At 37.0% G+C, this 16,240-nt stretch overlaps 1 protein-coding gene across 2 annotated transcripts; it reads left to right on the forward strand.

The window, feature by feature from the left end:
• The first annotated feature begins 1,271 nt into the window (after positions 1 to 1,271).
• On the forward strand, positions 1,272 to 12,954 carry LOC136830319 (charged multivesicular body protein 4b-like). 2 transcript variants are annotated; one of them, XM_067089741.1, is made up of 6 exons: positions 1,272 to 1,406; positions 3,911 to 4,072; positions 7,852 to 8,029; positions 9,829 to 9,943; positions 12,088 to 12,292; positions 12,690 to 12,954. In XM_067089741.1, the coding sequence occupies exons 1-5, from the start codon at positions 1,382 to 1,384 to the stop codon at positions 12,268 to 12,270; spliced, it is 663 nt and encodes a 220-aa protein (XP_066945842.1). In that variant the 5' UTR covers positions 1,272 to 1,381; the 3' UTR covers positions 12,271 to 12,292; positions 12,690 to 12,954. The 2 variants fall into 2 exon arrangements, with proteins under 2 accessions (XP_066945842.1, XP_066945843.1); XM_067089742.1 differs by having other exon boundaries at positions 7,863 to 8,029; positions 12,690 to 12,830.
• The last annotated feature ends 3,286 nt before the right edge of the window (positions 12,955 to 16,240 follow it).

Raw genomic sequence — 16,240 nt, forward strand, 5'->3', positions numbered from 1 at the left:
TTCAAATATCTAAGAAACCAATGTAATTTTAAAGGTAACAGACACAGCCTTGTTTTTTAACAAATCTGTCTTTCAAATCCAGAGATATTAATTATTTCTCGAATTAAAGATGAATGTTAAAGAGTACTGTGAATTCAAGATTAAAAGTATGAATGGGATGATGCAATGTGGTTAAATATGGTGTCTTATACTCTAATTTAGGGGTTATTTAAATTATCTCCAAGGTACTATACTGCATAGCCTACATAGTGGGTAATAATTGTACTGAAGTTCACTATTAACAAAGGGGATACTAAAGTTAAAAATATTTACTACAGAGACAATGCACCACCAACCTACTGGTGTCAAAACTCCACCATTTGAATATCACAAAGACACAATAACACCAACCTGGACTAAAAACATTTCAATATTACTGGCTTATCATGATGAGATAAAAGGAAAAGTAAAAATACAATAACCACAATTTAAGAGCTGTGGTTCTCAGACTTCCTTACTTAGCTTCATTATTAATGCAGAGTTTGCTATGCTACCTTTTCAGACATTATGCCTTTTGTTGATAAAAATCTTAAACAGAATTATAAGTGTAAAATACAGCATGGTTACAGCTAGAAAACTTAGAATTGCCATTAGGTGTGGGGTATCTTGGGGTCTCCATGTACTGGCCAAACTATAGGATCTTTCTCTGTCACGTATCGCATGCTGTTGCACGAAGACCAGACCAGTGAAGCATCTGGTAAACTGAGGGGCTACTGAACAGTAAATTTAAATGTGGTACATCTTGCCACATGATACAGTGTAAAGAGATCTGTCAATTTTATCCCCGGTAGGAGAGTAGTGCCATCATTGCACCTCATGTGGTGCACTGTAGGCGTTACTGAAGGTTCTTTGCAGTCTCTTCAGCCGTAGCTGCAACCCCCTTTCTTTCTTTTACTGTCCTGCCCCTCATATTCTCTCTTCCATCTTACATTCCACCCTCTCCTAACAATTTATTCACAGTGTAACTGCGAGGTTTTCCTCCTGTTAAGCCTTTCAAAACATTCCATTGTTAATTTCCGTTTCAGTGCTGAATGACCTCATAAGCTCCAGGCTTGACCTTTGGCCTAAATTGTACATTCTACTCTATTGAGAAACAAAAACATTTTGTTTATGGAATAAGGCATACAAAAAAGAAGGGATAAAATTGTGATTCAACCACTTGGGGGGGCAGGGGGATAAGTCTCTGATGATAATATTATCTTATCATGTCTTATCTGGAGTGTCAGCTAGACGTAGAAAGCGGAGATAAAATCAGTTCTGGACGAGTTGCTACCGTCTATACCACAGGTTGTGACATCAACTGACCAACAACTATCTTTATACCCAAAAGAGCCACTGGACTATGAGCATCTTCAAGAAGAAATTAGGTAGGAAGAAGTTTTATTCAATTGTTGGCCTTTGGTGTAAGGACAGAATTTTCCCTACTGACTCCTGGTTTAGGGATTGTAAGTTCTTTTATTTAGAATGTACGCAAATCAATTTTACAGATCCTCGCAATAGTTACAAGGAAAACTTAGTCCAGAAACAGCTTCTCGTTTGGAGCCAAACTCTTAATAAGATTAAGCTCACGTAAAGCACTGGAAAAGTATATTTATACCTCATCAGAAAAAGAGTGAGTGAGCAATACCCACTGGAGAGAAGTGCTGGAAGTGGAAAAAACTTAATTAGGGCTGTGACTCCATTTTGATAAGACATGCTGCCCAAGAAGCTTACTTTTTTCATACTGAATACCAGAGAAAGAAATCATTCTTGCACAAGATGATAATGACATCACATGACCATAAATCATGGACTTTGGTGCGTGTGCCCATTATGACAAAGGAAGAAAGATAAAGATTGTGGGGTTTTAATATCTACGCTTTTAAAAACATAGGGAAGCTTTAGATATGAGATAACAGATATGATGTGGGTGTATTTTGAAAAAGAACTTTAAACATTTTGACATGAGCTATAGAAAGGTGGGCATAATTTGTAAAAATGAAGAGTGACTATTTAGTTTGCTAATAGAGACGTACGCTCAGGGAACATGATAAGTACTGATCCTGAGTCAGAGGGACAACAAACATCTCACCAGGCCACCACATGCCATGTTAACTCAAGGCAGATAAGGAATTGTGGAAAGTTGACATTCCTTCCTGCTATCCTTTTTCCTGATTCCGGTATCCTTCCCCGACTTACAAGGTAGGTCTAAGATTCTTTCTGGGGTTAAACCATACTTAATGGATATTAAGTGAAAAGGGAGAAATCTGCTCTCATAACAGTCAAGTGACTGATTACTTATGCAGGCTAAAGTCTCAATTAATGCCCACATAAAGGTCAATGGTCTTAGCATGCTGAAAGAAAAGGTCTCTAGTAGTCCTTATGAAAGCCTCCATGCTTTTGATGACAACAAAAGGGTGGCTGTGCTGGGCAAACCTAATGTAAAAGTGAACAACACAGAGGAATGTGGAGGTAAAGGTAGGTTTGGGGGATTGAACTGAATATAGAATTTAGGCCAAAGGCTAAGCACTGGGACCTATGAGGCCATTCAGCGCTGAAACAGAAATTGACAGTAATAGGTTTGAAAGGTGTAACGGGAGGAAAGCCTCGCAGTTGCACTATGAATCAATTGTTAGAGAGGGTGGAAAGTAAGATGGAAGAAAGAGAATATGAAAGGAGGTAAAGTAAAAGGAACAGAAAGGGTTGCAGCTAGGGGCCGAAGGCACACTGCAAGGAACCTTAAGTAATGCCTACAGCGCACTGCATGAGGTGCACTGACAGCACTAACCCCCTATGGGGATTTGGGGGGTTGAAGAAACCTGAATGAACAGAATCCCACATCAGTGACATCTGAGAGAAGTCTAGGTAATCATTATATCTTCAAGTTTAATACTTGGAAGATTACGATGAAAAATATGACTCAAGTGTAAATGATCACAGTCTCAGAGGCAGAAAAGATAAAGCAGTTACCTCACTGGCATGTTATAGGAGATGATCCCCACAGAAATGTGATTCTCCATTATTATTTTGGAATGAGGTTGTAAGTCAAATACTTTTCCCACACTGGGCGTAATAAAAAACAGTTAACTAAGTACCATGTACAAAATTCACCGAGAGAGATGAAGTTATGTTGCCTATAATTGGTACTTTTAGTTGTGTTGGCTGAAAGAAGTACAAAATGAAAAGAAATCTGGTAAAGAAACAGGAAAAATTGATTAATGTTTATGAAAAGGATGGTAGAATGCACGAGTTATAATTTTTGTGAAAAAATCATTCAAGAGAAAGGTTACCCAAAAATTTGAAAAATATAAACATGACTGACATAATTACAGTAATTTAATTAGTTTTTTGGCTTCATCACATACTGACGTTGAAATGTACAGTGAGCTGAATGGTGCAGATGTAAGTGTGATAAACTCAAACAGGAAAATCCGGTGAAAGTAGGGAGGGTAAGTGATGGCAAAGAGAGAACTGGAGATAAAAGAAGAAGGGAAAGGAATGACGGTGGTAAAACGACAGATCAGAACTAACCAAGATGGTTCGAACATGTGGTGAAAACTGTGAGGTAAGATAAAGAAGGTGGTCACGTGGATCTTAAAGAAATCAAACTGATCAAGAGTCAGGAGTTTTAAGTCATATGGAAATTAGAAGACTACAAGACTCCGATAAGTCAGTGACAATTTACATTTTCCAGATATAAATACTGATGAATTTCATATCTAAGATGTTGCTGCTATTATTATTATTATTATTATTATTATTATTATTATTATTATTATTATTATTATTATTATTGCTGTTGTTGTTAATGCAGTCTCTCATCTGACACAGCTGAATCCAAAACAATCAAGGCCTGCTTAAACCAGACTCTGCCCTTCCTTCTTGTCCACAGGTCACAAGAAGAAGGACAAGCATGAAGGACCCACGACAGGAGAAGCCATCCACAAGCTCAGGGACACGGAGGAGCTTCTCGTCAAGAAGCAGGAATACCTCGAGAGCAAGATCCAGAAGGAGCTCGCCACGGCTAAGCAGAATGCCACCAAGAACAAGAGAGGTGAGTGTGGTCGCGTAGCCTGCTTGTTGTCATTCCCTAGTCTCATGCGTCTGTCTCAGAGATTCTCTGAGGACAGTGCCTGTGCTTGTGCGCAGTCACGGCCGAAGACTCTTTCTCTCTCTCTGTCAAAATGAACTTGCATTTTTTTGTCTTTGTAAACAAATATGCTCTCTCTATCTCTCCTTCTGGTAGTTTTAAATTCTCTATCGCTTTCTCAAACTAAAATTGCATTTGTGTCTTTGTAAACAAATATGCTCTCTCTATCTCTCCTTCTGGTAGTTTTAAATTCTCTCTCTCTCTCTCTCTTTCTCAAACTAAAATTGCATTTGTATGTCTTTGTATACAAATATGCTCTCTCTCTCTTCCTCTGGTAGTTTTAAAATTCTCTCTCTCTGTCAGATTAAACTCACATATACATGGCTTTATAACAAGCTCTCTCTCTCTCTCTCTCTCTCTCTCTCTCTCTCTCTCTCTCTCTCTCTCTCTCAAACTAAAATTGCATTTGTATGTCTTTGTAAACAAATATGCTCTCTCTATCTCTCCCTCTGCTAGTTTTAAAGTTCTCTCTCTGTCAGATTAAATTCACATACACATGGCTTTATAACAAGCTCTCTCTCTCTCTCTCTCTCTCTCTCTCTCTCTCTCTCAAACTAAAATTGCATTTGAATGTCTTTGTAAACAAATATGCTCTCTCTCTCTCCCTCTGGTAGTTTTAAAGTTCTCTCTCTGTCAGATTAAACTCACATATACATGGCTTTATAACAAGCTCTCTCACTCTCTCTCTCTCTCTCTCTGAACATCGGTAAACAGCGTCTCATACAATTCGCTAATGGCTCTTCGCTGTTTTCTTCCTTTCCTGACTTCTCCTTGTTAACATTCTCTATTCCAACTTCGCAACTGGCTGGCGAAGGCAAAATTCTGAAGGTAAGTGGACGCCAGTTTTTGCATATTGAAAGATAAGATAAAGAATGAAGTTTCTCAAGATTATCGCATTAAACTATTTCTCCTTAACACCCAAAGATTACACACATACACACACACATTATATATATATATATATATATATATATATATATATATATATATATATATATATATATATATATATATATATAGCTTTTAAACTGCCATATTTACAGAATAAAAAATGACAGGTAATCCATAGTGAATAATAGTAATTGTAATATTTATAGTGCCATGACCGACAACAGTTATAGCAAGGGTGATGTATGTATATAACTATTGTATGTAATTAGTATTAAGAAAAGGGGATTTTATACATCCGTAATAAATATATAAAATAACTTCACAAACGCATACAAGAAACAAAACTAAGGAAGTTACATCACCAAATAACCAAGTGATAAAATAAAAAGAACGCGAAAAATTTTAATACGACTTCAAGAAGAAAAAGAGGAAAAGTATAGCCTAAAAAAGTTGACGACGCCTAGTGCTATATACTGTAGTCATTCCGCCGAGTGGTCTAACCGTCGGATACTCTTTTCAAACGTTTCTTTTAACTCTCTCTCTCTCTCTCTCTCTCTCTCAAACTAAACTTACACGTTTGCCTTTATAACAAACATCCGCTCTCTCTCTCTCTCTATAGCAAACATCCTCTCTCTTTCTCTCTCTCAAACTAACTTGCTTTGGTATGTTTTTATAAACTAAGACAGTCTCCCCACAGGGTAGTTTTAAATCTCTCTCTCTCTCTCTCTCTCTCTCTCTCTCTCTCTCTCTCTCTCTCTCTCTCTCTCGCTTTTGTATGTTTTTGTAAACTAAGATAGTCTCTCTTCCTAGGATAGTTTTAAAGATCTCTCTCTCTCTCTCTCTCTTTCTCCCCCCGGATGTCTCTTGTTAAATCTGAATGTGCAACAGTTATAATTTGCCTTATTCAGACCGCTAGCAACTGCAGCCAGGGTCAGTGGGGTTGGATACGAGTATTTTATTTGGTAGTTTTCTTTTTCAACTACAGAGTGAGTGATTTGGCTTGAAGCAAGTGTAATCGGTAATGAGTATTGCTCTCTCTCTCTCTCTCTAGGTATGCGATTACGAAGTTTCAGTTTTTGTGTATGTACTAAAATGTTATGCTTAATGAGAAAATATGTTTATTATCACATTCTCTCTCTCTCTCTCACACACACACACACACACACACACACGCACATACACTCACTGCCTCGGTTTTTCTAGGTACGCAATTAGGACGTTCCAACTTCTGTGTATATGCTATAACGCTATTTACTTGAACAGAGGTTAAATTGAAATATAATTTGTTTGCGAACACATCTCTCTCTCTCTCTCTCTCTCTCTCTCTCTCTCTCTCTCTCTCTCTCTCACACACACACACACACACACACACACACACATACACTCACTGCCTCGGTTTTTCTAGGTACGCAATTAGGACGTTCCAACTTTTGTGTATATGCTATAACGCTATTTACTTGAACAGAGGTTAAATTGAAATATAATTTGTTTGCGAACACATCTCTCTCTCTCTCTCTCTCTCTCTCTCTCTCTCTCTCTATCTCTCTCTCTTTATATATGTATATTATCCACATATAAAGGTCACATATAAAGGTGAAAAGATAAAGCACACAAAGAATTTATTTTCCAATCGGCTGTCTTTTTTATCTCCTGCATTTCTTACGTGAAAACAACTGGAAAAATCATTTCCGTTAGGCCTATAAATTACAAACTGTATTCCTTTCGTGACTAGATCAAGCTGCAGAGTCACATTCTCTCTCTCTCTCTCTCTCTCTCTCTCTCTCTCTCTCTCTCTCTCTCTCTCTCTCTCTCGTTACGCTGACGGAACAAGTTGTATTTTGGCAATCGGCCTAAACCAGATTTTATTCTATTAACATAACTTTCACCAACTAGAAATCTCGTACTACCTTCCAGAACTATGAAAACCTAACTAAACCTAATAGTGCTTACAATTACCGTGAGTTTATTATAACTTTTTACTGCCATAAGTCTAATGTTGTTTCCTAATACACAGGTCAAATATAACTTTCAGCAATTATAAGTCTAATATGGTTTCCAGTTGACAGAAATCTAACATTGCTTCTAGTTGACAGAAGTTTAATGTTATTTCCTGTTGACAGAAGTCTAAGGCTACTTCCAGATGACAGAAATCTAATATTACCTCTAACTGACAGAAGTCTAATATTACTTCCAGTTGTCAAAAGACAAATATTACTTCCAACTGACAGAAGTCAAATATTAAACACTACTGACAGAAGTCTAATATGACTTCCACTTGGTAAAAGACTAATATTACTTCCAACTGACAGAAGTCTAATATTATTTCTAGCTGACAGACTCTAATATTACTTCCAGCTGACAGAAGTCTAATATTTAATACAACTGGGAGAAGTCTAATATTGCTTCCGGTTGACAGAAATCTAATATTACTTCTAACTGACATATTTAATATTACTTCGAAGAGACAGACGTCAAACATTTCATAAAATTAACAGACATCTCACATTACTTCCAACTGACAGAGGTCTAATATCACTTCCAACTGACAGAAATCCAATGTTAAATACAGATGACAAAAGTCTAATATTACTTCTAACTGACAGAAGTCTAATGTATATTAATTCCAAGTGATAAAATCCTAATATAACTTCAATCTACCATAAGTCTATCCATTTACTCTTACCAAACAATGCATCTGAAGCCGCCAGCCCAAACTGAACTGCCCTCCCTTAGACCTAAACGATCCGTTCTCAATTTAACCAGAATAAAATCTGCATTTAACCCCTTTCCAGTGGCGATGCAGGCCTTGAAGCGTAAGAAGAAGTACGAGCAGCAACTGCAGCAGATCGACGGGACCCTGAGCACCCTGGAATTCCAGAGGGAAGCGCTGGAATCTGCTAGCACCAACACCAGCGTCTTGCAGACGATGGGAATGGCCGCTAAATCACTCAAGGCTGCGCACCAACATATGTGAGTTTCATTCTTTTTTTTTTTTTGTACTTACGTTGTGTGTGTGTGTGTGAGAGAGAGAGAGAGAGAGAGAGAGAGAGAGAGAGAGAGAGAGAGAGAGAGAGAGAGAGAGAGAGAGAGAGTCTTAAATCATTTGAAGCTTTCTCTTTACCATGATTTAATTGCACAACAGCTGTTCACGCCCAATTATTATCAAATCTGTTGAGAGAGAGAGAGAGAGAGAGAGAGAGAGAGAGAGAGAGAGAGAGAGAGTAATTATTACGGTTAACACTCATGCCAAGGCAAACTTGTCTTTGGAAGAATAATGCTCTTGCTAACTTAGAGAGAGAGAGAGAGAGAGAGAGAGAGAGAGAGAGAGAGTGTGGTGTCGTCCCTTCGGCCGCCCTGACTGACTGCATTTATTTGTTTTTTTGTTTTATTTATCCGTTCATTTAATCTCTCCTTACTTGACTGTCTAACTTCTTTAATCTAACTTCGTTGCAAGTTAGATATAATCTAAATGCAAATTCTTTTTGGTTGCTATACAAAATTATATTTCTAATAATTCGTTCATAAACAAATGCTAAGAATTTTCTGCCAAGCTAGAAGTAAAGGTTGATTAACCAGGCGCGTTGTCACGCATATTTAACCAACTTCCTGCCAAACTTAATACCAGTTAACATATTTTGACTCTATATGGTGGAAAATTAGCAATACCACATGACACGTAAGTATTTTGATTATATAGGTACAAAATCTGCACCAAAACAACATATTTATCTATATGTGTAAAATTAACACCAAAAAACATATTTTGACTATATAGGTGCAAAATTAACACCTCATTACACATAGGCATTTTGCTTATATAGGTACAAAATTAACTCCAAAATAGCATATTTTGACTATACAAGTGCAAAATCAACACACAAAAAATATATATTTTGACTATACAGGTGCAAAATTAACACAAAAAATATATATTTTGACTCTATCCAGCGAAATAATGATAGTGGAACACGGAGCACAAGTGTCTTCTAACACGCTGTCATGTAGGCGCAAAAATGCAGTTCCTGTGAACGCAGACGAGTCTTACCGTTATTTCAAGGAAGTTGTGTTGGAATACTGATTGCATATCTACCAAAATAGCAATACTGTCACTCGGTATAAGATGCTGCGAGCAGTTCGAGTGTTTTCCAAAGCACTTGAGCACTTTAATCATTCAAAATAAGCGATGAAGTGTCGAAATTCAGTCTCGCCTCGATGGTTTAGGTCTAGCCATTGGACTCCCGGACCTAGACTCGTATCACATTTCCTGTTGATTTCTTGAGTTATTTTCTTCTTCTTCTTCTTCTTCTTCTTCTTCTTCTTCTTCTTCTTCTTCTTCCTCCTCTTCTTCTTCGCATTATTATTATTATTATTATTATTATTATTATTATTATTATTATTATCAATTAATTAATTAACCAGGAACGTAGAAATAGGTTTAATCACTGGACCCCCTACCAGCCATAGACTCAATACACAATACCCATGGCTTTCTAAAGATGCCTGCTGACTATTTTATATATATATATATATATATATATATATATATATATATATATATATATATATATATATATATAAATCTTTAATTAATTAATTAACCAAGAACGTAGTCATAGGTCTAATCTCTGGACCCAAGACAGACTCATAACGCAATTTCCGCTGTCTGCCTCTTCTTCTTCTTCTTCTTCTTCTTCTTCTTCTTCTTCTTCTTCTTCTTCTTCTTCTTCTTCTTATTATTATTATTATTATTATTATTATTAATTAACCAGGGACGTAGACAAAGTCCACGACATGATGGACGACATCGCCGAACAGCAAGACCTGGCGAAGGAGATAACAGAAGCGATCAGCGGCGGTCTGGCGTTCGGCAACGACGTCGACGAGGTGAGTGAGTGAGTGACGTCACCGCGGTCGGTTGGTTGATGACGTCATCATCACCGAGCTCGCGCGCATGCGTGACGTCATATCCTAGTATAGAGCTTTCGATAATCGTTTTGTGTTTTAATGATAATTTTTTGTTTTTGTTTTGCTAAATGTTATAAACATTGTTTTGGGATTTATAATAGTACAATGTTTGGCAGTAGGACGAAATAAATGTAATATTATAACAAAATGAGACATAATATAAAATAGGTCATTTTTTAAAATGTTTATAAGATATATATAATAAAATTCTTCATATGAAAGAAGACAAAATATAAAATACATTATTTTAAAAGATACAAAACATGTAAAATACCAAGTTACAGATGGGTCTGCTCAAAAAATTATTATTATTACTACAATAGGCCTAAGCCAGACTCACCTTCTCCCTTAAGCTAGCCACTGGTTTTGTTCTGTCCCACGTCCTCTCCTATTTCAAATCCTAATTAACCACTTGCCTTCTCATCCAATAGAATACCTGGCTTTATTCTATCCCATAAAATCAATTTAATTTCAAATAAATTTTTAATAGAACCACTGGTTCTATTCTATCCCACAAAACCAATTTATAAAGCCACTGGTTCTATTCTGTCCCATATAACCAATTTCTCATCCAATAGAATAACTGGCTTTATTCTATCCCATAAAATCAATTTAATTTCAAATAAATTTTTCATAGAACCACTGGTTCTATTCCATCCCACAGAACCAATTTATAAAGCCACTGTTCTATTCTGTCCCATATAACCAATTTCTTTTGAAAGACATGTTTAATAAAGCCAGTGGTTCTATTCTGTCCCACAGAACCAATTTATAAAGCCACTGATTGTATTCTGTCCCACAGAACCAATTTATAAAGCCACTGGTTCTATTCTGTCCCATATAACCAATTTCTTTTGAAAGACATCTTTAATAAATTTTACCCAATGGTTCTATTCTGTCCCATATAACCAACTTCCTTGGAAAGAAATCTTTAATAAAGCCACTGGTTCTATTCTGTCCCACAGAACCAATTTATAAAGTCACTGGTTCTATTTCATCCCATATGACTGATTTATATAGCCACTGGTTCTATTCTGTCCCATATAACCAACTTACACAGCCACTGGTTCTATTCTGTCCCATATAACCGACATATAAAGCCACTGGTTCTATTCAATCCCATATAACTGATTTATAAAGCCACTGGTCCTGTTCTGTCCCATATAATCCATTTCCTCTGAAAAAAATCTTTAATAGTGTCACTGGTTCTATTCTTTCCCATATAGCCAACTTCCTTTAAAAGGCATCTTTAATAAAACCACTCGTTCTTTTCTATCCCACAAAACCAATTTATGAAGCCACTGGTTCTATTCTGTCCCATATAACGACTTCCTTTGAAAGAAAACTTTAATAAAGCCGCTAATTTCTATTATACCCCACAGAACCAATTTATAAAGCCACTGGTTCTATTCTGTCCCATATAACGACTTCCTTTGAAAGAAAACTACTGAAGCCACTGGTTCTATACTGTCCTATATAACCGACTTCTTCTGAAAGTAATCTCTAACAAAGCCACTGGTTCTGTTCTTTCCCATATAACCGACTTCCTCTGAAAGAAATCTCTAACAAAGCCACTGGTTCTATTCTTTCCCATATAACCGACTTCCTCTGAAAGAAACCTCTAACAAAGCCACTGGTTCTATTCTGTCCCATATAACCGACTTCCTCCAAAAGAAATCTCTAACAAAGCCACTGGTTCTATTCTGTCCCACATAACCGACTTCCTCCGAAAGAAATCTCTAACAAAGCCACTGGTTCTATTCTGTCCCATATAACCGACTTCCTCTGAAAGAACTAACAAAGCCGCTGGTTCTATTCTGTCCCATATAACCGACTTCCTCTGAAAGAACTAACAAAGCCGCTGGTTCTATTCTGTCCCATATAACCGACTTCCTCTGAAAGAACTCTCTAACAAAGCCGCTGGTTCTATTCTGTCCCACATAACCGACTTCCTCTGAAAGAACTCTCTAACAAAGCCGCTGGTTCTATTCTGTCCCACATAACCGACTTCCCTTGAGAGAAAACTAGACCTACATCTCAAACCCCACCTATTTCCTCTGCAGGACGACCTCCTGGCGGAGTTGGAGGAGTTGGAGCAAGAGAACCTGGACGAGCAGCTCCTGGACACGGGAGCCCTTCCCTCCGTGCCGACGGCGGCGCTGCCTTCGAGGGCGGAAGCCGGCAGGAACAAGAAGGACAAAGAGAGGGACCAGGATTTCGCCGAACTGGAGGCCTGGGCTTCGTAGGATTGATTGTCAGGCCCCGCCGGTAATGTGTTTCCTCTCTCTCTCTCTCTCTCTCTCTCTCTCTCTCTCTCTCTCTCTCTCTCTCTCTCTCTCTCTCTCTCTCTCTCTCTCTATATATATATATATATATATATATATATATATATATATATATATATATATATATATATATATATATTATGCGTTCAAAGAAGCTGCTATCATTCTTTTACCATTCATCTTTCGTTAATTTTCAATATATATATATTAAAATATGTTTAATTCACTATTCATCTCTTGTTAAGAATCGTCATTCATTTTCCTTTATCTTTTATCATTTTTCAATCATAATTTTTAGTCTTTTACTTGATTTTAATCTCCTTGTTTGTTAATCTTGCAATAACCAAACTTCATTTAAACATAGGCGTATTTCCTTTCAGTATCCGTCATCTGAGACCATATCAATGCATGCACAGGTTGGGCACAACGAGCAACCCCAGTGGAGCCTCATTGTATAAAAAGCAGTCCCTTGTAACTATAAAAAGATCTCTGTCTATTGTTTTCTAATATTACTTTTGTATTTCCTTTGAGACTTAATTGCAAACTCTTTCCCGTTGCACGCGCGTGTTTATTGTGTGTGCGTGCGTATATCTGTATCATTTATAATAATAATAATAATAATTACGGTACAATTCAACAACTTTTTATTTATAGTTTTCTTTTTACCTAAGACTGTACTTCGAGAGTATATTAATATTAATTACAGCTTTGCAAAAACCGCATCTGAAATTATCAAAAGAGCCGTATTCAAAATAGGCCTAATTTGCATTTTCAATAACCATGTTTACACTAGGCCTACTTTAAAACGACATATTCCGTCTTACTGTTAGAACTAGCAGTGAAAAAAATACATAAGTAACAATTCAATACCAAAGACATGCTTACTACTATATAGAGACAAAAATAAATAAATAAATAAATAAATCCATAACCACAGCCATTCAAAGCTTGTAAGCTAAGATTGGGATAGGCCTACTGTAGGCCCAGGTTTTGTTTACATAATATAAATGATTAGATGGTTTTCAGACAGCCTTATTTTGGTGGGAATTTCGTTACCATAAACGTACGCTTTTGCACATTCGTTTTATCAAAATATTTAATGAGTTATGTCTTAGATTATTACAACATTTTATGAGTTTTCTCTTAAAATATAACAATATTTTCTGAGTTTTCCCTTAAAATATAAACGATATTTTATGAATTTTTTTTCTTAGAATGATAAGAATCGTATTATCAGTGAAGCAATCTCAGGTCTTAAGTCGATACTGATTATCGTGGAGAAACGAATCCACAATTATGCATAGTTACCAATATATTTAAAAGTGAAGCTGAACACACACACACACACACACACACACACACACACAGAGAGAGAGAGAGAGAGAGAGAGAGAGAGAGAATTTGTGCGATTCCCCTTTTAAATATATTTATACCCATGCATAACTATGGACTTGTTTTTCCATTTCAAGGACTACATAGAATTTGGCCCAAGGCCAAGTACTGGGACCTATGAGATCATTCAGCGCTGAAACGGAAATTCATAGTCGAAAGGTTTTAAAGGTGTAACAGGAGAAAAACCTCAAAGCAGTTGCACTATGAAACAATTATTAGGAGAGGGTGGAAAGTGAGATGGAAGAAAGACTATAAGAACAGAGGTACAGTAAAATGTATGAAAGGGGTTGCAGCTAGGGGCCGAAGGGACGCTGCAAAGAACCTAAGTAATACCTACGGTGCACCGCATGAGGTGCACTGATGGTACTAACCCCCTACGGGATTCTCCATTTCAAGACTCGTGCTACTTAAGAGAATTTTTTTTTGTTTACTGATTATCGCGTTTGTTATTTTCTGGTTAAAATGTCCAGCTTACGATACTGTTTATTTCGTTGTGTGTTTATGAAAAATGTCGTGAGCGTGTTTGCTACGCATAACCCTGGAAAACGCCTCCTATTTCACATATACGGAGAAGTTCTAGACTAAATAAAGATAAAAAAAAGTTTCTATACATTCCAACCTTTACGCTTCGAGACTTATCCTACTTACAGGTAAATAAATATATAAAAGGTCATCCAATGATTGAAAATAAAGTATAAACAGAGACGTTATGGGTTTGAGGTTTGACTTACTCATGCAAAACTGGTTTCAATCCCGTCGCCTTGAGACGTAACCCTCTCCCCCAACCTCACCTTATAGAGACCTAATTCCCCTCTACGAGGGGTTTACCACCATGGCTATAAATCACGTTGCCATATTTACCAGACTTTCCATATGTCAGAAAAAAAATATATATATATATATATAACATCCTCCAAGAAGGCTTGAAATCACTACTCTGGAATTAGCCAATGCTAAATTCTAAGAGAAATAACAGAGGAATTAATAATTCTACCCCAAAAACGCCGAAAACTTAGCGTGGGACAATTCTAAAATTCATGGCACACCGTTACGACAACACTGCCAATCGCTTGAGCATACGAGTGAACGATCATGAGTGATTCTGAGAAGTGTCGATGTGGGTCTAATAATTGATGAAATCTCGGTAATTTCTCTCGTTTTCACAATGGCTCGGGGAAAATGGCTCCGGAAATGGAAAGGTAAGAGTTTGCGCAGTTTCTCGGTTGAGGGAGGGAGTGGTTTGTGCTGAAATTAAACGGGGGAAATGAGATTGAGAGAATATTTAGATCGTATCGCCATGCAGTTCTCGAGGTGATGCAGGTTACATACTACGTACGATGGATATATAATATATATAATGTATATATATATATATATATATATATATATATATATATATATATATATATATATATATATATATATATATATATATCACGCAAACCTGAACTTTGGACCAACCTAACCTAACCTACTAATAACATCATATGGAGTTTATCAGTTTTTCACAGGAATTATAAAACTTAAAGTAAAGACAATGATTTAATAATTACATTCGTATATTTTTTGTACAGTCCATCATTGTGTTCACTTTTAGTGCCCAAACAGGGTGTGTACGAGGGCGCGCGAGCTCAGATAAAGCCGGATGGACGCACGCAAGAAATCTATTGCAGTTAGTGAAACACATCACTAATTCTGGTTCTTGTTGAACTGAGGCGGCGCGGCAACATATTGCTAACAATTCATTCAGTCACAGACGGTCAGCAAGACTGAGTGGGAGAATATCCCACAACGACTTTTGATGTCGTTTCCGGTCTCTCTCTCTCTCTCTCTCTCTCTCTCTCTCTCTCTCTCTCTCTCTCTCTCTCTCTCCCCTAGACTGATTTGACATTCTATTTAGCCGCCAGCTCTCTCTCTCTCTCTCCTAAGCTTTTAACGTTCTCTCTCTCTTTTCTAGGCTATTTTAACATTTCTCTCTCTCTCTCTCTCTCACTCTCTGCTATTTTGACATTCTATTCCCCTCTCTCTCTCTCTCTCTGTTAAGCTGTTTTGGGATTTTATTCTCATCTCTCTCTTTCTCGTTTTTTTTTTTTATTTTTTCTCATTCTCATTTTCTGTCTACCACCCTAGTCTGATATTCTCTCTCTCTCTCTCTCTCTCTCTTTCTCTCTCTCTCTCTCTCTCTCTCTCTCTCTCTGTGCGTGCGCGCGCGCGCCTTTCCAAACGAGTTGGGCTAAACAGCTTCGATGTTGAGTCTACAACAGCAACAAAAATGTATGCTGTTTATCCCGCCTGCCTTTGTTTGGGTGCAACACACCATTCATTTGTTTTTTTATGTTGCAACACATTTATTCATTGGCCACAACAGTTTTACTCAGTTTTACCGCAACACAAAATCTCTATTGTTATCGATGCGTGAAGCCATTTCCGTGCTGTGTTCGCGGTAAAAAAATTGTTTTAAAAGTTTTTTAATCGTTTTATTTTCCTGTCACAAGATTCACCTTTTCATTTCTTAATTGGAATATTTGTGTTGCTTGGC

The sequence above is a fragment of the Macrobrachium rosenbergii genome, chromosome 46 (genome assembly GCF_040412425.1).
Source record: "Macrobrachium rosenbergii isolate ZJJX-2024 chromosome 46, ASM4041242v1, whole genome shotgun sequence".
Taxonomy (NCBI): Eukaryota; Metazoa; Arthropoda; class Malacostraca; order Decapoda; family Palaemonidae; genus Macrobrachium; species Macrobrachium rosenbergii.

What these genes read in the sequence shown, in the direction of transcription:
- LOC136830319 (XM_067089741.1), top strand. Translation starts at nt 1,382, where the DNA reads ATGAGCATCTTCAAGAAGAAATTAG. An exon ending in CATCTTCAAGAAGAAATTAG is followed by an intron (nt 1,407 to 3,910) that starts GTAGGAAGAAGT and finishes TCTTGTCCACAG; the next exon opens with GTCACAAGAAGAAGGACAAG. An exon ending in TCGGCAACGACGTCGACGAG is followed by an intron (nt 9,944 to 12,087) that starts GTGAGTGAGTGA and finishes TTTCCTCTGCAG; the next exon opens with GACGACCTCCTGGCGGAGTT.